The sequence below is a fragment of the Mus caroli genome, unplaced genomic scaffold (assembly GCF_978045245.1).
Source record: "Mus caroli unplaced genomic scaffold, Mus_caroli_1 scaffold_16, whole genome shotgun sequence".
NCBI classification, from domain to species: domain Eukaryota; kingdom Metazoa; phylum Chordata; class Mammalia; order Rodentia; family Muridae; genus Mus; species Mus caroli.
The window spans coordinates 37520525-37544438 of record NW_028227271.1 but is presented as its reverse complement, the minus strand read 5'-3'; the positions used below and the strand labels follow the sequence as shown (position 1 = coordinate 37544438).

The window sequence follows — 23914 nt, the reverse complement described above, 5'->3', positions numbered from 1 at the left end:
CCAACTTGCTTCTTGGTCATGATGTTTGTGAAGGAATAGAAACCCTGACTAAGACAGGAAAGGAAAGTAAATATGGCTATGAAAGATGGAGAATCCCAGGTAAAAGATGCTCCGAAGATTCATGTGGTCACTGCTTGGACTTTAGCCTCAACAAGCTGACCTGACATTTGGGGAAATTATTATTTAATTAGAAATGTTTTTAAAAGTGATATTGCAAATGAGAAAAAAAGATTATTTATCTCCACTCCATCATTTCACACAAAGTAAGTTAGGACCATTTCCCCTTTGAATTGGACATCTAGGGAATTTGCCCTCTATGAAAGAATTTTTTGATCTTTCCCTAGATTCTTCTAGGCTCAATACTAATCACATACTCTAAATCCCCTGAATTCACTGTGGGGAAATATATATCTTTTGCCACCTGCTTCTTATAAAGCTGACCATACATAGTGACAGGGTCTCCGGAAAGGGCACAACTGAAGTGTGGTGAGAAATAGCTATGAGCCTAAAGTTGTTTTAGAGAGAAAAGAACTAAAAAAGCAGAGGAGAAGAAAAAGCAGTCAGGAATGTTATTGTTTTCATGCATTGGGTACCTCAAGTGGAACAATGTGAAGTTGGTTCATGCTAATTAACAACCAGAAAGGCTTCTTTCTCTGTTTCCACTGGTGTCAGGGGATGCCCAGCACATAAGATGACTGAGGAAAGATGCCAGGTAGGTGGAAGAACTGAAGCAAGGTAGGCTTCAGTGACACCCCAGGGAAGCCCCCAAGCCATAGAATTTCAGGAACTGCAGCAAAAGTAGAAAAGACAGGTGCTTCATGGACATAGAGGAAGAAGGCCCGTTTATCTGATCAGTACACTTACTATATACCTTGCATGGATTGTTCTGTTCAAGGAACTAGAGGAGCCAAGTCATATTACAGTGAAAGTCTAGAAAAAAGACTTCTGAGTATGCCTTGTAGAACACAGGAAGACTTCACAGACGAGGCAGGGCTGGACAAGAAACCTGGAGGATGAGTACAAACTCTACCAGGTGACAGTAGGAAGATAATGGAGCAGGAGCAGAGAGTGAAGACCAGAGGAAACAAAGGCGGGGTGGAGGTGGGGGACAAAGGCTGAGAGACCATATCCCAGTGAGCAAGTTCTACATGGTTGGGTGGAAGAATGAGCCTGGGGAAGTACCACACGATGATTCTGACTGGACTGAGTCCACGTTCAAAGCTTCCTATCACACTCAAGATCTAAGATTAGTCTATGAGGAGTTTGAAGTCATTAATAAATATCCAGAATGAATGTAACTCGATCCTTGTGGTGAAAGCACTCTAAGCAATGAGCCCTGGAAGCTCGTGAGTCCTTACTGAAGGAGGAGGAGTGATTAAGGAATACCAGTAGACTCTTGGGGTCCTTTTATCACAAGTGTTTTATTATGTGGTATTTAAATTGGTAGTATCACTCTGTCTGTGGCATAGCTTAGATACTGAGCCAATGGACTGAGGCTTTTGGATAGGGAGGTCCCTGCCATACGTACATATTCCTTTCTCCCATTCTCTCAAGCTTCTGGACACCTGCCAAACAAGTCTAAAGATGCATCATTGCTGGTTGCCATAGAAAAGGAAAGTGACAGGTAACCTGTAAGGGCCGCACAGTAGAGCTTATCCTGGAGCATGCTCACTGTAGCACTGCTCACACTAGTCAAAATACAGACTCAAGTTGAGTCCACAGGTGAATGCATAAATAAAATTTGGCAAGTGTATGCAATGGGATGTACTCAGCGTTAAGTAAGGAGGATGATCCTGCTGCTTGCAACAACATGGAAGGACCTGCATGACTGTTTGCTAAGGTAAATAAGTCAGTCCACTTCGATAAGGATCTAAATAGATAAACTTACAGAATCAGAAAATGCAGTAGTGGCTTCCAGTGCTTCAATGGTTAGGAGGTGGAGAAAATAGAGTATAGCATTTCCGTTACAATAAATGGGTATGTTTTAAGGGTATGTGTGGCACAGTCTGGTGCATGTAGTTTACAATATGATATTTGATTTTTTTAAAGCTAGATTATGTTGCATGTTCTTAAAACACACCTACACCTACACAGAAACACACAGAAGGATATAAGGTGCCTTGGGGAGCTGCTTGGTATGTCCTTTATGCTAATTATGGTGACAAATAACAGCATATATCTAACTCATTAAGTTATGCATATTAAATGTGTACATTTTTATGTGTATCAATTATACCTTGGTAAAGTTGTTAAGAACACAGAGAAAGCCAAATGACCATATTAATATGGACATGAGAAAGGATCCAGAATATTTCTGGCTAATCACACACTCCAAAAAGAATATTCCATGATCCCAGGACATGAGGCAGATTCTGTGACAAAAGGAAAAATGTCCCCGTACTGTTTCCCAGGACTACCTGGTCTAACTTAGAGAATTAGTCCTGAAAATTGAATGAAATACAACAAAGGGTTCTTGTCTGGCATCCTGGAAATCTTACACAGAACTTTTAAATGATGGCGTTAAACCACAGAGAAACCGTAAAAATCCTTTGTACTCAAAATGACCAAGGAGACATATGTCTCTAAAACATCAAATTTTCTCCCGACTCATGCTTTTCTATGACTGATTTTCATCTTTTGATAAGTTTAACAATAAATGAATGGCTCTTACCACACCAAACATTTCAGCAAATATTTTCAGTTGTATTATACTTGAAAGCATTAAGGGCTAAGGGAAGATCCTGTTCCACTCAATTATCCTTGTGAGAATTCTCTATTCTCTTTCAGGGTGACTCACAGCTCCAGGAACACATTCCAAATTGCAGTTTGGCAGCGGGGGAGGGGGTGGCCCTCAGGAAAGGCAAAAAATGCCAACAACTAAAGAGTGAATTGCAACTAATGAGGAAAGGTGTCTCCTGCAGCTGGAGAAGGGGTTAGATGAGGACAAACCCAGTCGGCAAAATATCCTTTAGTCTGAAAACTGAAGCATGAGAAAATCAGGGGAAATAGTGTTTGATTACAGCCACGGCACAGAGAGAAAAATAGCAAAACAATTTAATTTTGAATTCTTCTGGAGTGTTCTAACTAGGCCATATTTCCAGAGAAAAACAAATTGCTGATAAATCAAGAGGCCTTGGGTAAAACCAGAAACCAAGACGTCGGAGGAGACGTGATTACAGCTGACAGCAGGTTGACTAATTACTGATTTTTTGGAAGGGGTGGTTTAATTTGTTATATTTAGAAGATATTTGACAACCATGAGAATTTTAATAAGACACCTCACAAGTGTGCAGCATGGCTGTGGTCCAACTGCTTTCAAGTTGTTTGGGCAGATTTGGAAGAACCAACTAGGGAAGGCAGATACCAATTTCCAACTATGTGAAAATGGTCTTTGTAAAAGCTGTTCCCTAGTGATGTAGCTTAAGTGTGAAATGTTTTCCTTGAGCCCGTGGGTTGGTCTCCAATTGATTTGGAAAAACCATTGGAGTCCTTAGGAGGTGGATCGTTGCTGGAGGAAGTAGCATTCATTCAAGTGGGCGTTGGGGATTCATATCGCAGCTCAACCTCATATTTGGTCTCTGCTTCCAGACTCAGGCACAATGTGACCAGGTGTGTCATTCTCCTGCCATCAGATTTTCCCTGCAGTGCTGGACTGTATACCGTAAAACTGTGACCCAAATAAGCCCTCCCTCCTCTACGTGTGTTTTTGGTCTGGAATTTTGCCACAGAACAAGAAAAGGAACTAAGACACCAGTTGTAGTCACCAGACACCATTTTCATTTTCTTTCCATCTTATGGAAATTGGCTTCTCTTCGTCTCTTATATTTTTTTTTCAAATTGCCTCTTTTAAGACCTTTATTGCAAAAAGAAAACACAGTCATCCATTGGACAGAGCACAAGGTCCCCAATGAAGGAGCTAGAGAAAGTACCCAAAGAGCGGAAGGGGTCTGAAGCCCCCGTAGGAGGAGCATCAATATGAACTAATCAGTACCCCCCAGAGCTCCTTGGAACTAAATCACCAATCAAGAAAACACATGGTGGGACTCATGTCTCTAGCTGCATATGTAGCTGAGGATGGCCTAGTTGATCATCAATGGGAGAAGAGGCCCTAGGTCCTGTGAAGGTTCTATGCCCCAGTATAGGGAAATGCTAGAACTGGTAATGTGAGTGGGTGGGTTGGTGATAAGGGGGAGGGGGAGGAGGGAGGGGATAGGGGATTTTCAGAGGGGAAACTAGGAAAGGGGATAACATTTGAAATGTAAATTTAAAAAATCTAATAAAAAAAGAAATGAAGTGATGCATGGAATGGGTAGAAAGGAAATGGGGTAAACTTCAAAGATGCGACAGGAAAGAAACAAGTTAATGCATGGAGGTGCTACATTGTTTTGTTTGTTGAATGGGTTGCCTATTTTGGGTAATGTGCTCTCAAAGACACCCAAACATTAACATGTAACAACCTGTTTTTGAGTCCAATAAAATATTCCTAATCAAAAAAAAAAAAAAAAAGAAAAAGACACTTAGTCTCAATTATTTATAGTCACAATGAGAAAGTAAATGCATAAAGGAAAAAATGTAAGACTGCTTAATACTGAACATGTTCATTGGTAAACTAGGGGCTGGAGAGATGGCTCAGCAGTTGAAAGCATTTGACTCCACTTTGGTTTCCAGCACCCACATGGCAGCTCACAACCATGTTGTGTTTTAATACCAGCTCCAGGGGACCATAGCCCTCTGGCCTTGGAAAGTACATCTACACATAATAGAAATAATAAAAATAAATCTTTGTAGAGTAAATGTGTTGAGTAGAACATCAACCCATTGCTTCGACATTGATACTTTAATGAACTACTGCATTTCATCTTCACAGCAACCCTATGTCCTACTTCCTTTGTCCTGTATCAACAAAGAAGTGGAAGATTAGAAAAGTTCATTGATGTGCCCAAGAACACTCAAGTAGGAAGAGGCAGCTCCAGCACGCTGCTTTCCTATCTACCAGAGCTGGCATGGGCAAAATTTTTCACACATTTTACCAAACAAAACACAACCATTTGTTAAATTTCTCCCACTTCCTCACAACCTCATTCAATCTCTCACAAACCTGTCGATTCTACATCAAAAACAAAATTATCCTCCTTCTCTTTGCTCTGTACTTTCTTGGAAGGTTTGATGCTTTTCTTTGCTTCTGAGCTCACACCAGCTACTCTCTGTGTAATCTTCCCTTGTGTACTACTAGAAAACTAACACTGAAAACCCAAATCTCATGTGTCCTTATCCTGCTTAAGATGCTTCAAAATGCCTGTGAGTCATTAGATAAACTCTGTCTCCTCAATAAGGCACAGAAGGTTCTTTAGCCCTCTACCATCTGTCGTTTCTGGTCCAACCCCTATATCAGCCTCGTGTCTGTGTCCTGCTTAGATTTCCTTGTTTTTGGCAGAAACTAGAATGCACTTGGTTTCATTAATCATTTGTTCATATTATGAGAAGGATGCTTAATTTGACATGTTATTTTTTTTAAATGAATCTAGTGTTATATCCACCTTTACACACACACACACACACACACATGAATCTTCACATCATATCAATGTTAATTCCTGGTTTTGTTAATATTTTGAAGCACTATAAATTGGTACCAATGGGAAAAACTGAATGAATGGTACAAATTTTTTATCTCATCACTTTCTCCTTAATTTTATCTATGCAAGCCACAGTTTTTAACATGATCAATAATATATTTTGCCTATTTCCACCAACGAAATGCAATTTTCATAGGAATAAGATGCTTTATTGGCCTTGTTCAACACTATACTCAAAATATAGACAGTTTTAACCTTATTAAATATATATACTTATATATCACATTATATATGTACACACACACATATATATGCATATATATTTTTTTTTAAATTAAAGGAGTGAGTTCTTGTAGAGTTCTAACCTGAGACCACTCATTGGAATGGCCCACTCTCACAAAAAACGATGTATCAGAGTTGTCAGAGTCAAATGCATGCAAGGGACAGGAAAGAAGGTGAAATTAAAGGCAGGACCAGAGACATGGGATTGAGACAAGAACAATTGCGCAGGGAACCATGCTCAGATGGGGCTCATTTTGAGTTTAGCTCTCTGTTGTCACATTTAACATTTTTTTATTGTTGTTGTTCTGGACTCTCCATCCTCATTTTGTACTGGTTGGTAAAAATTTAAGCCAGTTCTGACTAAGAAGCAATAAGAAAGCCAAACAAATGTATATGTGATAAGAACGAATGACTAGCTATATACAATCTTGGAAAGTCTAGGATCCGAGTAATTGGAAAGCAGCATAGAAAAGGTAGAAATGTCATTTACGTTCCCACCTGCCTAATAAGTCTCTCATTTCTTAAGACCCTCTTGGATGCTATTACACCTGAAACCCTTCAAACCTTATCTAGGATAAGCTCATACTACCTTTCTGGCTTATATATTAGCTTCCTCTCCTCCATTTCCTCCATATTCCTAACCATGCTATAGCACTTAAGGCATTATACTGTAGCTATTGTAAACATATTTCCCTCCCTTTCAGAGAAAGGAATTTCCTATTAGGGCTGTGTCTTATGCAGCTTAGGACAAATGCTTAGTCCATTTGTTTCCATACAGCATGTAGTTAAGGATTTGATGAATGAATAGCAAGAGACTTGGCTTGGAGTTTCTATCACTGCATTTATATACATATATTTGAATAGAGGAATGCATAAGCACATATCTATCTTAGCTATGTCATTTCTATATGTATGTGTGCATATACCTTGTTTTTAAACTAAGGCAGTTGAGACTTAATGAAGTTACTATCCCAGTATGCTCAAACTGAGACTTGAATCCTGATTCCAGAACACAGTCTCCAAAACATGTCTTCTAAGTTTGCCTCCATTATTACTTCCCCACTTCTATTTCATACATCAAAAGCCATATTGAAAAATGGACCAATATTTTCTGAGTATTATCAAGAGTCTTATGCAAATATTTAAACTCTCACTTTTTGCATTATACTGTAGCTATTGTATATGTATTGTGACATAAAGACTTTTGTATTCTAGTCACAGCAAGTACAGAAATGTGAATGAAATTTTAATCTCTGGCTTCACCCTCTCCATTAAAATATTAGCCATCTCCAATCTGTGTCTTGGGTCAGGACTATATGACTGCCATTCAGGCATAGCATCATATTCAGAAATCTCATCATGGAATGAAGAAACAAAGATCATCATTCTCATCAAAGTGGTACCTACCAAGGCTCCTGACTCCATCCAGCCAGAGATCCTCACTTGGGAGTGAGTCAACTTCTCCGAAGATACTTCCATGCATCCAAGACTTAGAGGCTCGGGGGTCCAAGAGAGAAGAAAGAGAACGGTGAGTTCTCTTTTTCTTTCTAAATATTCTGGGTAGAAATGAAAACAGCATGATAAACAGCAAGTAGCAGTCACTTTGGGTTGGAAACAATCCAGTGGTAATGACTTGACACACACAGTAGGAACAACCCAAATTTGTATATTCAAATAATTGTGATTTTTCCCCCACCAATGTATTTGAAAACTATGTTTATTTATTGATCTGAATAGTGTCAAGTTGACATAAACTAGAGTCATCAAAGAGGAAGGAAAGTCAATTGAGAAAATGGTCATAATACTGGGCTATAAACAAACCTGTAGGTTTTTTTTTGTTTTGTTTTGTTTTGTTTTTTGTTTTTTGTTTTTTTTTTTTTGGTTAGTGATAGATATGGGAGGGCCAAGCCATTGTGGGTGATTCCATAACTGGGCTTGTGGTCCTGAGTTGTATAAGAAAGCAAGCTGAGAAAACCAGGAGGGCTAAGCCAGTTAGGAGAACCCATTCATGACTTCTCCATTAGCTCCTGCTTCCACATTCCTGCACTTACTATATGTAATGATGAATTGTTATATGGAAATGTGAGTGAAATAAACTCTTTCCTCTCCTAGTTGCTTTTGGTCATAGTGTTTCATCACAGCAACAGAAACTAGGCCATTTATTCTTTTCTTTTCTTTTCTTTTCTTTTCTTTCTATTACTTTACAAACTTCATGAAACTTTTAGCACGTTGCAAGATGTAATTTGAGGAAACCTAAATTTGTGTTCCTAGTCCATGGTTACCTCATCTTTTTCTAGAATAAATGATTTCTTATCCCTTTTGAGATGAGAGTTATGTTGTTGGTTTTTTTTTTTTTTTTTTTTTTTTTTGGTTTGGTTTGGTTGGTTTGGTTTGGTTTGTTGTTTTGTTTTGTTTTTTTGACAGCTAAAGGGATACAACTGAAGGAATCTTGGAAAACTCAGGATAAGCAAATGAACCATTATCCAAACCAAGGGAGATCTGAACACTAGAAATGACTCCCAAACATCCACCCAAGCAGGCAGCTCTGGACCATTGGGCACAAATGACCCATACTCAATACTAGCTCTGATTCAGGTGACAGCTCTGGAGAAAAGTGAATCCATCTAGGGGTCCAAAATTTGGGAAGAATAATTGTTGATATAAAACCACAGCTTTCTCCGCAAGGGAAAGAAGAAATAGTATATTCTGAAGCCAAATAAGGGTGACCATGACTCAGGAATATGAAATTCGGGTACTTAAGTCTGTGTTTCTGTGACATGGTCCTTCATGTTTGGCTCCATAGTAAATAATCTTTAATCCCTTTCAAATGTTTATTACATGAAAAGATCTTTGAATCTATGTCAATGATAGTGAGATAAAGACTAAACTACGTGTAGATGGTGGCCATGGTCTATGTTCTTGGAAATTGACAAGGCCCTGAAAATACTGAAGACTCCCACATGCAGCTCACTCTGTGACAGGTAGTCCTTTCTGCATAGATAAACCTATGGGATTCCCAGAACAGCCCTATGAGGTATTATTATCCCATTTTTGTGATTGGGAAAGGAGACCCAGAGAGGTTATATTATGTCCTAAGGCCATGAAACTGGAAAACAACATAGACTGGAAGCAAATCTAACCAATCTGAACCCACAGGCACTGATCCTGGCCATTATTTTTGTTTGAGATGTGAGTTCAGAAGAATTGTTTAGAAAGGGCCTCAGAGAAATGGAAGGGCAAGCTGATTGAAAATTGGTGAAGCTCTGGAGTGAACCATAAACTGTATGCAATGACTGTTGCAAAGTAAGTATGTTTCATATTGGGTCATGGTAGAAAATAAAGCTGGAGGGATACAAAGGGGCAGATAATAAAGAACCTTGCATATTTCCTTGGGCGACATGGAGCTTAGTGTTAGTGTAAAACACACCATGGTAGTATGTCTTAGAGAAGGGAGGGGTAATGGCTTTTATTATCAAAGACTCTTAGCCACAGAAGAAGGCTTGGAGAGGTGGGAACAAGGGCAGGTAAATATTGAAAGTTCATGATAAGGTCATTTCTTGGGCACCTGTCTGGAATGTGCCAAGTCCTGTTACGAACACATTGTGTTGGTGAGAAATGCTAAGGGGCATCTGGAATCGCCCTTAGAAAGTATATTTTGAACTGGCATTTCCCCGGTGTAAAGGTATGTTAGAGAAAGCCTTTGGTTTCATTTATTTAATTTGCTTTGTGTGTGTGTGTGTGTGTGTGTGTGTGTGTGTGTAAGCCAAAGGTCAACCTTGAATATCTTTATCATTTTCATCTTATTATTCAAGACAAGTCCCCTAGCCCCATTAAAAAATGGGGCTCAGAACTGAACAAAGAATTCCAAAGAATTCTCACCTGAGGAATACCAAATGGCAGAGAAGCACCTGAAAAAATGTTCAACATCCTTAATCATCAGGGAAATGCAAATCAAAACAACCCTGAGATTCCACCTCACACCAGTCAGAATGGCTAAGATCAAAAATTCAGGTGACAGCAGATGCTGGCGAGGATATGGAGAAATAGGAACACTCCTCCATTGTTGGTGGGATTGCAAGCTTGTACAACCACTCTGGAAATCAGTCTGGCGGTTCCTCAGAAAATTGGACATAGTACTACCAGAGGATCCAGCAATACCTCTCCTGGGCATATATCCAGAAGATGTCCCAACCAGTAAGAAGGACACATGCTCTACTATGTTCATAGCAGCCTTATTTATAATAGCCAGAAGCTGGAAAGAACCCAGATGCCCCTCAACAGAGGAATGGATACAGAAAATATGGTACATTTACACAATGGAGTACTACTCAGCTATTAAAAAGAATGAATTTATGAAATTCCTAGCCAAATGGATGGACCTGGAGGGCATCATCTTGAGTGAGGTAACACAATCACAAAGGAACTCACACAATATGTATTCACTGATAAGTAGATATTAGCCTAAAACTTAGGATACCCAAGATATAAGATACAATTTGCTAAACGCATGAAACTCAAGAAGAATGAAGACCAAAGTGTGGACACTGTGCCCCTTCTTAGAATTGGGAACAAAACACCCATGGAAGGAGTTACAGAGACAAAGTTTGGAGCTGTGATGAAAGGATGGACCATCTAGAGACTGCCATATCCAGGGATCCATCCCATAATCAGCTGACACCCCCACACTTCCCTACCCACCCATTCCCATTCTTTTGGCCCTGGCATTCCCCTGTATTGGGGCATATAAAGTTTGCAAGTCCAATGGGCCTCTCTTTCCACTGACGCTGGACACCATTGCATACACTAGCAAGATTTTGCTGAAAGGACCCAAATATAGCTGTCTCTTGTGAGACTTTTCCAGGGCCTAGCAAACACAGAAGTGGATGCTCACAGTCAGCTATTGGATGGATCACAGGGCTCCCAATGGAGAAGCTAGAGAAAGTACCCATGGAGCTAATGGGATCTGCAACCCTATAGTTGGAACAACATGATGAACTAACCAGTACCCCGGAGCTCTTGTCTCTAGTTGCATATGTATCGAAAGATGGCCTAGTCGGCCATCAGTGGAAAGAGAGGCCCATTGGACTTGCAAACTTTATATGCCCCAATACAGGGGAATGCCAGGGCCAAAAGAATGGGAATGGGTGGGTAGGGAAGTGTGGGGGGGGTATGGGGGACTTTTGGGATAGCATTGGAAATGTAATTGAGGAAAATACGTAATAAAAATAAATAAATAAATAAAATTAAAAAAAAAAAAAAGACAAGTCCCCTACTGAACCTGGGCCTTTCTGGTTTAACTAAACTGGTTGGCCAATGAGTTCCAGAACTACACATGCCTCTGCCCCCTCTGCCTTTCCAGTACTGGGACACAGTGCTGTGACTGACTTTTGTGTGGAGGCTTGGGATCTGAGTTCATGTCCTCATGCTTGAACACAAGGCATTTGACCTCCTGAGCCTTTTCACAGATCCTAAGCTCTAGGTATCCATTACTACCAATGAGCATAATTTTAACCCTCTTCCTTGCAGAAAGTCCCTTTCCACCAGCTACTTGCATTCTCCCAATTGTATCAGAGTTTCTCAAAGTCCTTTGCCTGTACCTTTCTCCATGAAATTCCATTCCTACTTCATTTTAGCAGACATGCTATGTCTTTTACAATTTACTATCATCATTTCTAAGAAGTTTCCATTATCTGCTCCCCACTCGAAACTGGCATCTTTCTCTTTCCCTCTACTGTTCTTGACACCAATTTCCACCCCAGCATCTGTATCACTTCATTTTACTTTGATTTGCTTTTACGTTGATTTTTATCTGATTTCCATTCCTCTTTTATTACCATACTCTTGAGCAGCAGTGAGCTGCTTGTGAATGTGCAGATGAATGAACAGTGGGCAGAATGGTCTTGAGATGCCTTACACAACGTCCTCTACTTACCTAACTAAGTTCTCCTTGTACATCACACTGGTTTGGGAGGGGTTCAGTGTGATGTGGCCATCTGGGTCACAGAAGAAACTGTCCTCAGTCCAAATGTAGTAGCCATTGGTGAGGAGTCGGGGGCTTCTGCGGCAGATATAATGGGAGCCTGTCAGGGGGTCTATGGAGCAGCATTCAAAAGAACTGTCTCCATCCAGGAAGTCACAAGTAAAGCTAAAGAGAAAAAAGGAAAGTCCTTTAAGTCTCCATCATGTACGGACAATCATACAAGACCCATATAACCATGTAGTCACTGTGAAAGAAATTCCATTCTTCACATTCATGGTGCCAACTACTTCCACAGCCCCTATCAGTGGTGCTCTTAACTGCCAGGGCTTAGGCACTGAACCACACAGCATTCAGTTGTTTTCTACTTAGAACTTTGGTGACAACATTCTGGAAAATGAGCCTCTTCCCCTGAGGATAGACCTATACTCTTGATATTAGTTCATTTAAAAAAAATGGAAATATCACTAAACTTCCTTTCTGGGATGTTGAAATTCATTGTTCCCTTCATTCAACACAGTGTGTCACATCACTGCCCTTGCCACTGTAATAGAGAAATTATCATTTCCTTTCTTTTCAGTCTTGCATTTGGGAAGCATTCAGCTGCCTGATGGCAGCTTCCATATCTTACCCAAATCTTCTCTTTCCTGTTCTTTCCCCATTCAGGGAACTCATCTCTATGGCAGAAGGTGACATTGAGCCATTAGCTCTTTTACTCTAACTCCTTTTCTCTGCTTCCTAGTGAATGCAACTTTTGCTTTCTTGTGACAGGAAACGGGCACTTAGGTGTATCCATCCAGAGAAGACCGTGATGATCACCTCCCTCATTATACAGAGTTCCTTTCTTAAGTTACTAAGCCTTTTTGGTCATCTACCTCCATCACCAACATATTGTCTTAGCACTAAACCAATTGTCAATTTCTAGTATTTTCCCCATACAGTTAGTCATGTCATCTGTGCAAATGTCTGTGTCAGCTTCCCATGAGAATATCGGTATGATGTAGACCAAGGAGAGGAGGGTTTGAATCTAACAAGAGCTAGGTTTTTACTTTGGGTTTTAATCATAATTCTGAAAAATGTTATTTATTCTTCCCACAAATTAGTGTCCTTGTGATCAAAATTCTGTATACTGAAGGTTATTTAAGATACAGATAAGACAGACTCCAGGCAGGAGCTTGAAGCAGATATTTGAAGGAATATTGTTTACTGACTCACTTTCTTTAGTTTGCTAAGATGATTGTCTTTCACAACCTAGGTCCACCTATCTAAAGATGGCATAATTCACAGATGTCGAGACCCTCCTGCATCAAGTAACAATAAGGGAAATACCACACAGGTATGCCCCTAGGCTAATTGAATTGAAGCAATTCTTCAGTTGAGGATTTGCTTTGCAGGTGACTCTATGTTATGACAAGTTAACAGCTAACACTAACTATGACACTAATTATATCAATACGATGCTTTAGATGCCTTTATATAATCTAATTAAAGTGTAAATGTAGGTAAAGGCTAATAAACTAGTAAGGAGACTGAGAAAAAAATAGAATGAGTGATGAAGAAAGATAGAAGGATGAAAAGGGTAGAAGGACAGAAGGATATGGACTGGTAACAGATGTTAAGGAGGTGAGGGATGTCTAAAGAAATAAGAGGGTGGGGGAGAGGAAAGGGACCAGAGTCACTAAAATATACTTTGTTCAAAAAAATGCAACAGTACTTTCTAATACTTTTATGCTAATTTAAAATATTTATTGACTGCTCTTACTGATGTTATCTAGTCCTTACTTTAAGTCGTTGATGAAATACTGAATGGTACAGGTACAGAAACCAGAGAATTTGGAAATGCCAGGAATGAATTCTGTCTAGAGAGGCTTGGAGTGCTTCATTTCAGCATCATATTGCTCATTATTTCCTCTTTTGGTAGATAAGGAAAGGAAAACACGAGTAACATAATAATTGCCACAATCTTGATGCCCTAAGTGAGTTACACATTTCTATTTTTTTGGGGGGGGGGAGATCCTACCCTATTCTTTTCTCTTCATGCTATTTGCCTCCTCAAGAACCAGGAAATGATAGAGTACTGGAGCTGTATTCCTAATTATTCTCTGAGTTTCAGTCTTTAACAATTATTATCAACCTCAGTTTCCCTAACTCAGGGCATGTCTCCGTTCAAATGTCCTTTATATATTCTCTCTCATTTCTTGTCTAGACATAAATTGAAAATATTCTTGTAACATCCATAGGTTTGTGAGAGAAAGAGAGAGGGAGAGGGAGAGGGAGAGGGAGAGGGAGAGGGAGAGGGAGAGGGAGAGGGAGAGGGAGAGGGAGAGGGAGGGGGAGGGGGAGGGGGAGGGGGAGGGGGAGGGGGAGGGGGAGGGGGAGGGAGAGGGAGAGGGAGAGGGAGAGGGAGAGGGAGAGGGAGAGGGAGAGGGAGAGGGAGGGGGAGGGGGAGGGGGAGGGGGAGGGGGAGGGGGAGGGGGAGGGGGAGAGGGAGAGGGAGTTTACAGTGCTATCAAATATTTTTAGTCATTAACAAAACTACTTCTAGCTCTTGACTCTCACTTTAGTTATACTGGAGAAATTCCAGCAGCTGCTTATCTTTCAATAGGCCCTTTTCAATGGATTTCAGAAACCTAACCACACAAACAACCAGCAACTTACTCAACTGTCCAAATACCAGTCCTTTCTTGTCTTGAGTGATGATTATCCAAGTCCTGGAAGAGTATTGCTTCCTGGTATTGGTAAAGAGTCAAACCCTAGAACATCCTTACATCCTTTAAAAATGTTTGTGTAGTTACTCATATGCTGATAGTATATAAACCATGTTTCATTCTCTCTTTCTATATTTCCTGCAGGCCTTATGGCTTTTTATAATTTAAAAACGTATGAACAATTGGAATATGTGCTTGTTATTAATAAGATACTAACTAATAGATACCACTTATTAAATTTGTACCATGGATCAAGCCCCAAGGATGTTTTTTCTGTCCTTTGCAGAAAATCTCTCTAAAAGGTAAGTAGATTTATGATATGATTCTCCTTATGCACTAAAAACAACAACAACAACAACAACAACAACAACAACAAAAACAGGTGAAGTTTCAGAAGGACAAGTTACTTAGCTATGTATGTTACATAGCTAGTATTCCGGGGAGCTAGGATGCAACTCTAGTTAAACTGATCCAACACAAATTCATGTTTCTGCTTACATATTCTTGACTGACTTAAGTGGTAGTATCAGAAGGCCTGACACCTACAGGAAGGAAAGATTCTAATATCAGTACTAGATCCCTTTATCTTGTAAGTTCATTTCAGAAAATGGTGGGGGAAGCCTCAGCTAATGACTATAGAAGGAATTAAGGGTAGACAGAAGCTCAATTAGAAAAATCACAGGAAGGGGAAAAAAGGGGATCCCATTGAAGGATTGAACAAAATATTGGGATTGACTACTGTGAGCAGAACATGAAACTTGACCAGCTTGTGTACTGGTGAGTACTGTCACTGTTGTGAAATGAGATAGGAAGCCATGATGTGGTGTCTTGAGTGAGAATGACCCCCATAGACTCATACATTTGAATGCTTGGTCCCCAGTTGGTGAAACTGGGAAGAATTGGGAGGTATGGCCTTATTGGCAGAAGCATGTCAACCCTGCCAATAAAGGTTTCAAGATTTAATAAGATCACATCTGTCCCAGTAAGTTCTTTTTTTTATCTGCCTTGTGCTCTGGATTATATATAAGCTCTCAAGTAGTATGCCTGCCTGCTTGTTGTCATGCTTCCCTCCATGATGGTCATGTGTAAGATGCCTCTACTATAGCAGTACTCTAGAATTGTAAGCTTCCATAAATGATTTCTTCTGTAAGCTGCCTTGGTAATGGTGTTTTGCCACAGCAATAGAAAGCAACAAAGATATCAAATAAGAAAATCAACCAGCAACAAAGATATCAAATAAGTAAATCAACCAAGCCAATCAAAACTATGTATCTGATGGAGTTTGCCATTCAATAGACATCTGCTATGTACTCACACTAAAAAGAAAAAAAGAATATCCAATTCTTAGAGCAGACAAGTTTTCAGTAGTTAATGCAGGGGAGTGAAAATAAATAGCCATGGCGAGCCTATATATGCTATGTACAATAGTGCTTCTAAAGGAAGACAAAGTAAGATGGGCAGGAAGGGAGTTTGACAGAGAAAAGTGCCCAACATACCTTGGGAAAAGGCATGTCGGAGACATCTTTCCAGAAGGTCCTTTGTCTAACCTGGAGTCATCTGCATAAGGAAATGAGAGAATTTTCCATATTTCACCAACATGTATGACCATGATTAGCTGCAAGGTTGACACGTGGGCAGCTTATGTTCCACCCTCAGCAAGAGGGCAGCAATGTGGTAGAATGGTGTGAACAGCTAGTTTCAGAGACTCCGTCAACATGTCACCCATCCTCTATGGGAAGCATAAAGTAATCTTGGAGCATCTATCTTCTGTCACTCTCACACTCCACAGTCCTTGACAGCTTTCTTTAGTGCAGGGTGATAAATCATGGCCACCACACGGAGCTTATGAGTGGAAGAGAGAAAGCATCTTATGCGAAGTTAAAAAAGAAAAATCAAGACCAGTCGCTCAGTGTGGTGGGTATTGTAGCTAACTCCATAACGTGAGAGAATCCAGTCACTGCCAAGGAGTTTTGTGATTGGTTAGTGCTTTCTAAGATGTCTCTATTATAGCAAGCAGAAGGCATTGTGGGGGGTGAATATGAAGTTTAGATTGTGTGTGTGCAAGTGTGTGTGTGCGCATTCGTGTGTCTTCCTCTATGGTTCTCCAGGTCGTTTGAGACAAGGTCTCTCACTGAACCTGGATCTCATCAATTCTCCTAGGATGTCTGTCCAGTATCAGGATTACAGGCCCATGACATCATACCCAGTCCTTTATATGGGATGTGTAAATGTGAATTCAGACTCTCAAGCTTGCATGGTGAACATTTTACATGACAGTGCCTCTCCCCAGCCCGAGAGTTGATTTTTATTGATTTTAAATAGATGGCTTTTCAAACTATGAAGCCTGTAAAGACTTCATTAAAGAAGATACAATCCATAGGCATGACAATGGGCTTCACTTGGAGGAAGGTTGAAGAGGACAGTAGCCTAAACTCTATCACAGAATCTTATAAAAGGCAACGGCAGTATCAGGACTTATAACAGCCTGGCTCAGAGAAACTTGATTTCCTTGCTGACAATTACTACTGAAAACAAATAAGGTAATTTAGACTTTCAGCTCAGGCTGTTATTTTATTAGTTTAAAAAAAAAAAAAAAGAACAACTGGGTGTGTGAGAGAGGGTTACAAAGAGGGTTGGGAGAGAAAAATAAGAGGAAGGAAGAAACTCAAAACCACTACCGTTTGAACAACGCCCTTATTTTCTGAAAGTTGTGATCAATCTTTCAGCATTTTTTGTAGACAGTTTTGCATCTTAATAGTAGCCAATAAATGGCCTCCTTTCACATTTATGCATAGGCATCTAAAAAAAAATAGTGATTTTTTTTTTATCCTAAAAGGAAAAAAAAAATGCCACATTTCTTTCAAGGAAAGAAATGAAGTCGAAATCATTGCCAAAGCGCACACTGGCATTTAAAAAACACAAGCTACTGACAGATGGCTAATGGTCTGAGTATCAGCAAAATCAAAGCAAGGAAATTGCTAAGAGGACTCTAATCGTTCAAAGATAATTGCACAGAGCAGTTTCACATTTACTTGCTACTGGTGTCGACATCAGTGGAGAGTCTCGGTACATCTTGAGAAGGCTGCTTGTTCAAACTTCACAGATTTTTTTTCTGTAAAAGACGTTAAAAAAAAAGATGGACTATATATTAAAAATAGACAAATGATGCCAAAACAGATGGCGTCTACTAATTGCACTAGTCAGATTTGTTTGCTGAAATAGTACAGAGATGTAGGATTGGAGAAGCAGACCAGATTGTGGGACTTCAGTGAGGTGCTGCCTACTTTAAATTCTATTTTTCATTGTCTCTTTCCTTAAGTCTGAATATTCTGTAAATAACAACACCATTGTGAGAGAAAAGCAATACTTACAAAGGTTTATTTGTCATCCAGATTAAATAGGTTTTTGTTACTTAATTAAGAAATCTGAAAAAGAGACTGGTTCTAGAGTCCTTAAAACAAATGTGTATTTAAAGCAGCCAGCAGAACTAGTTTCATTATTGAGTTGCAGTAAGTGCTTAGAGATTGTTGCCATTGACAAGTGGCCATGGAGAAGGTCAAGGCTTTTGTGGCGGCTATCAGCCTGAACATTCCTAAAGAGCATAAGCTATACTGAGCTACAAATAGACCACCACAACCCAGATTACAAAGTCACATTCCTGAAAGCTTAGAATTTACTTTTCAATTTCAAAGTAAGCATGCTTCAAAGTGTGCGATTTGTGCAAATATTGATCAGTTACCTCTTATCACATAGTTCTATCTCCAAGTAGCTACTGAATTACATAAATTATATATGTGTATACATATACATATGTTTGTATGTATATAAGTATATATGTATAATACTACGCTAGTAGTTTTATAAGATGACATGAGAGCCTTTTATGATCCAGTAGTTCTGTCCCGGTTTTTGATAAACATGTCAACTAATAATTGATTGCTATAGCATAATACATTAAATCAATCACATCAACTCTAAGGCTCAAACTAGATTATTTAATAATGTATAGTGAACCTTTCAAGGAATCATATACTCCAGCTTATAAGATTGTCTTAAAGAATACAGAAGTTTCTAGCATTCTTTGGAAGATTTCTAAATAAAGACACACATTTTTCAAAAAGAAAATCACTGGTTTGAAAAAGATAATATACATACAAGTGAACATACTAGCATGTTCCTTGTGATTTCAGCATTGACTAATACAAGAAAGAAGACTTTGTCCAGTCCAAATGACTGTGTGTTAGTTTTCCTCAGGCAGTAAGCTTAGTTTTAAGGCAAGACATTGTGCAGCAGAAAGCAAGGTCTCACTGTTTGATCTTACAAAAGCGAGGAGCCATGTACAGTGAGCATAATGCCAGTTAGTCAAGAATTAGTAACTGTGAAAACAACTTGCATTAACAGCTCGAGAACTTTTCAAGAAACAGACTCTGTCTACCAGCTCATCAAAGCAATGCATCTGTTCTGAAATATAACTTGCTCATACATATTCCTCCACAGGGAGTCCCCAGGCTCTTCTTCCAACTGATAAATGACACGAGGATTACTGAAATATGAAGCTTCCCTGTGGTTGGTAGTGCAGAAAGCTGGACCAAGCCGTTCTTCAACTGAAAAATCCCATCAGAATGTCAACAGGTGCAGAAGTGACTTCCCAAAGGGCATCCTGTCTTCCCTTCTGGTTGGAGATGACCATGTCTCTGCCACTTTCACAGGGCAATTTGGTGGTCAGGGGCCTCTGGATCTTTCAGCTGCTTCCAAGAATAGAATAGCTTGTCATTCTTGGGAGTTAGTCTCACGGGCCTTGTTTACTTTCAATATCAGCCTTTCTGAACTAGAGGCAGGGCAGCAGAATGAGGTCATACTTCCTGTCACGATCGCATCAGTGGTGTTCACAGAGTGAATACAGCAGATCTCCTTGACCATCAGAAGGGAACAGGCAACCCAGAGTCAGGTCAACTCCATACACTGTGATCATTGAGGGATGCTTCTCAAAGCTTCTGTGTCACCTCAAACTATATGAACATGAGAAAATTTAAGCTATGTTTCCTGTTTGACATTTTCTGGCTATATTCAGTTATGAGTAGCACACAGTTATTATGCTCTTGGTCCAATTAACCTAAATATATCAAAGATAGCATCAACGCTATCAAGTTCAGGATGCTATAAAAGCTATATATTATGTATAATAATGTGATTTTATGAGGCCATCCTCTGATACATATGCAACTATAGACACAGTTCTGGGGGAAGGGTGGGGTTAGTGGTTAGTTCATATTGTTGATCCTCCAGTAGGGTTGCTGACCCCTTTAGCTCCTTGGGTATTTTCTCTAGCTCCTTCTTTAGGGGCCCTCTGTTCCATCCAATAGATGACTGTGAGCATCCACTTCTGAATTTGCCAGGCGCTGGCATAGACAGGCTAAGATTAAAATGGTCTTTCACGCTAGCTTTGGGACCTCAGACTTGTGGCTTAGCATCTTTGAGCTGCAATTTTCACAAATTTAAATGTAATAATCTATAGCCCCAAGGTTGCACTGCAGAATCAAATGAGAAGAAAGAAGAAAGAAATATCTGGGTACCTGAGGGAATGTGCAAGATGTATTCCTTATTGGATTTTGTGAATTGACTTCTCTTTGGAGAGCTTGATCAGGATGGTGCAGAGTTTGTGTTATCAATTCTTGGGGATTGCTACCGAGATTATTTTTGATGTTAGGAGATATCAGTATTATTTCCTACACAGAATCCCACATTCTTTCCACCTCCATCGTCTCTCCCTGGGACTCCACTTACTACCTCATTCTGACTGTATTTTATGCTAACATTCCAACTGTCTACTTGGCCTCTATCCAACACATTATGCACACACATATCTCACTATGTAAACTTGATTATGTCATTCCTAAAACTAAAACCTTCAATGAGGCATCTTTGCTTCTCTCTCATAATAAGTTCAAAATCATCCCTGCAGCCTATGAGGCGACCTGAGTTTTAGCCTCATACTGCACACATTCTATCTTCTAAAATTTGACCATGTTGATCTTTCATCTTGTTCAGGTTTGCTTTCACCTTGGAGTCTTTAAACATACTACCATTGTTTCTACATCTTGTTCCTAAGCAACTCCTTCTATATGACCTCTCCTAGATCAAGTTATGAAGTCCACAGCTCTCTACACTTTTCATTTGGAGTATGCATCATAGCTACAGTTAAGGAACCAAGAGTCTTTCTATGTTCCATCTCCTGCTTTAGTTGAGAGCTTAAGGTCTATCTATTCTTTTCTTGTTATATATCATGGTGTAGTATGAGGTTTAGTACATACTAGGAAAAATGTATGAGTTGCATGACTACCAGCTACCTCAGTCTGGGCTTTTTGCCACACAGACTACAGAATTATATCAGGGCCTGACATTGTTCTTCTGGTCAGAGTCTGGGAAAGCTAATAATCAGGAAAGAGTGGCAGGGATGTCATTCTAACACAGAAATTACTCCACAGTAGAATACGTATCCAAAACTTAGTTGTTTATAGTGATATGCTTTTATTTTCTCAGGTGGTGACTTTGTAATTGGTCACCATGGCTAAGCTGAGCTTTTCCCCAGAACTCTTTCCACTTCATTTTCTACCCAGCAACCTGTGCAGAATGTGAAATGTGTTAAATGGAGCAGGAGCCTGGTCTGGTTATGTGAAGGTCCAGGTCCATGCGCTTGCCTAGTTGGACTCTCAGCTTGGCACAACCAAGAATCAACTGAGACAGAAGTCTTAACTGAGAAATTTCCTAGACCTGGTTGGTCTGTAGACATATCTGGGGGTCAGGGTGGATCATGATGGTTAGTTCATGTAGGAAGATCCAACCTATTGTTAGCAGCATCATTTCCTGGGCCATATAAGAGTAGAAAGAGCTAACTGAGAGCAAGCAAGCAAGGTTGTGTATATTTTGTCTTTGCTTTTAACTGTCAATGTGATGTGACAGCCTTACATAGCTGCTTCTGTTTCTGCCTTGACTTCCCCATCATGATACACTGCAGCCTGGAATTGCAATCCATGCTAACTCTTTCCTCCCCTATGTTGCTTTTTTTTTTTTTTTTTTTTTTTGGTCAGGGTATGTGTCACAACAACTATGACAATCCAGGCAGGTCAGACTCTGTTTTTATCTCATTCATGCAACCTGCATAGGATATTTGGATCTCCCTGTGGACTAAACTCAAGACTCCAGTCCCTACTGAGTCCTCTTCACTAGCTTCACAAAGCCTAGTCTAGAAGTAAGTATGGCTGCAAAGAAAACCATTAGATTCTTTTCAAAGCATCTTAGGTAATAAGGGTTGAGACTCTCAGGTGGAAACAGGTCAACATGGCTGTAACTGACCAATCCGATTCTAGTTGTTCTTATGCTCTCAGCTCTCCTTGCTCTGCTCTCTTCCACAGCTGTCTTTGGAACATGACTGACTCTCCTTTGAGCTCCCATTCTGTGCCATTGATTAGAACACCAAACCTGATTCTAACCAGCATGTGTATTTGCGTGAGGTTTAATCCCTGCTTTACAACTGTATACCCCACATCATTCCTAGTCGTTCTTCTTTTCTGCTTCAACTGGACTAAAATGTCCTGTCCTGTGTTGGCTGTACACTGGCTATAGTCCAATGTGCTTTGGACCATTATTGTATTTTACTTTTATGTTACTAGGTATTAAACTTAAGAATTTACACACACAAGACAAGTACTCTATGTATAGCTAAAGCCCAAGCACTAGGCTGTCATCTCTTTAGTATCAAGGCTCAAGATTTAGCCTCATGATGGAATACCTTCTTGATTTTAAAAAAAGGGATTTAAAATTTTTTATTTTATGCATATTAAGTGCATGCAGTGACATTCTTAGACAAATGGATGGATCTAGAGGATATCATCCTGAGTGAGGTGACCCAATCACAAAAGAACACACATGTTATGCACTCACTGATAAGTGGATATTAGCCCAGAAGCTCAGAATACCCAAGATACAATTTGCAAAACACATGAAACTCAAGAAGAAGGAAGGCCAAAGAGTGGATACTTTCAGTCCTTCTTACAAGGGGGAACAAAATACCCATGTAAGGAGTTGGAGAGACAGTGTGAAGCAGAGACAGAATGAATGACCATCCGGAGACTGCTCCACCTGGGGGTCCATCCCATATACAACCATGAAAACCAGACACTCTTGTGGATGCCAACAAGAGCTTGCTGACAGGATCCTGATATAGCTGTCTCCTGAGGGCTCTGCCGGTGCCTGACAAAAACAGAAGTGGATGCTCACAGCCATCCATTGGATGGAGCACAGAGTCCCCAATGAAAGAGCTAGAGAAACTACCCAAGGAGCTGAAGGGGTTTGCAGTCCCATAGGAGGAACAACAATATAAACTAACCAGTACCCCCCAGACCTCCCTGGCACTAAACCACCAACCAAAGAAAACACAGGGTGGAACTCATGGCTCCAGCTCCATATGTAGCAGAGAATGGCCTAGTTGGTCATCAATGGGAGGAGAGGCCCATATCTCCACGGGATAAAAATTCCTTTTACTACTGAAAAGCACCGCAGATCAAAGAAATGAACAAGACAAATAACAGGCAGCTGGAGGAGGAGGAAATTAATGAAATAACATCTAATTTCTTTTTTTGTTTGTTTGTTTGTTTTGTTTTGTTTTTTGAGACAGGGTTTCTCTGTATAGCCTTGGCTGTCCTGGAACTCACTCTGTCAGAGATACACCCACCTTTGACTTTCAAATATTGTATATTCACTTCACCCCAGAAGATACTCAAGACTCTTGCCAGTCTTGGGAGAAGAATTCAAGTCCAGGATCTCATAGTCACAATGTGAATTCTTTTGATTCAGAGGCCTTAGAACCATCTTGTCTTCTCTGCCCAAGAAGAAATAGGCAGAGTAACTTCCACCAAAACTCTAGATAAGTGAGTTATAGGGTGAGACCATGGGAACAGTGAGGTTGGAAGGACCAATGCACAGATGCTGCAAGAGTCTGAAATTTGCGCCTGCACAATGTGCTCAATACACCGCTGGCTCTCACCTTGCAATCAGTAACTCAGGGAGCTGGTTTTGGCTTTAGGCTCTGAAAATTAAAAGCTTTCATTTTTCATTTCACTCATTACACACATCCAAAAGATAAGAGAATGAGCTTTCCATGGGGTCTGGAAAATTCCCCCAACAAACTTGCAACTTGCAGAAGCTGGAAAATGAAAAGGGGTTCTGAGTCCTTGGCTTCTCATACACCTTCCTGTATCTTATTACTGCTTTGGTTATGCATTACATCAAAATCACAGTTGGCATATTTCTTCTGTTGTACTCCATCAAGTTCCCTACACATGTGTCACTACCTATACATCATTTTAGACATG

The 23914-nt window shown here is 40.0% G+C and overlaps 1 protein-coding gene across 1 annotated transcript in view; it reads right to left on the bottom strand.

Moving 5' to 3' along the window:
• The window catches only part of Tmem71 (transmembrane protein 71), a 39236-nt gene extending 19912 nt beyond the window's left edge, over window positions 1–19324 (bottom strand). Inside the window, exons 1-5 of the mRNA XM_029469952.2 lie at window positions 19027–19324; window positions 17576–17655; window positions 16040–16100; window positions 11791–12003; window positions 7266–7414 (exon numbers count right to left, since the gene is read on the bottom strand). Of these exons, the coding sequence (XP_029325812.1) occupies window positions 7266–7414; window positions 11791–12003; window positions 16040–16100; window positions 17576–17615 (463 nt within the window). The 5' untranslated portion in view covers window positions 17616–17655; window positions 19027–19324. The remainder of the gene's footprint in view (window positions 1–7265; window positions 7415–11790; window positions 12004–16039; window positions 16101–17575; window positions 17656–19026) is intronic.
• Window positions 19325–23914: the final 4590 nt, after the last annotated feature.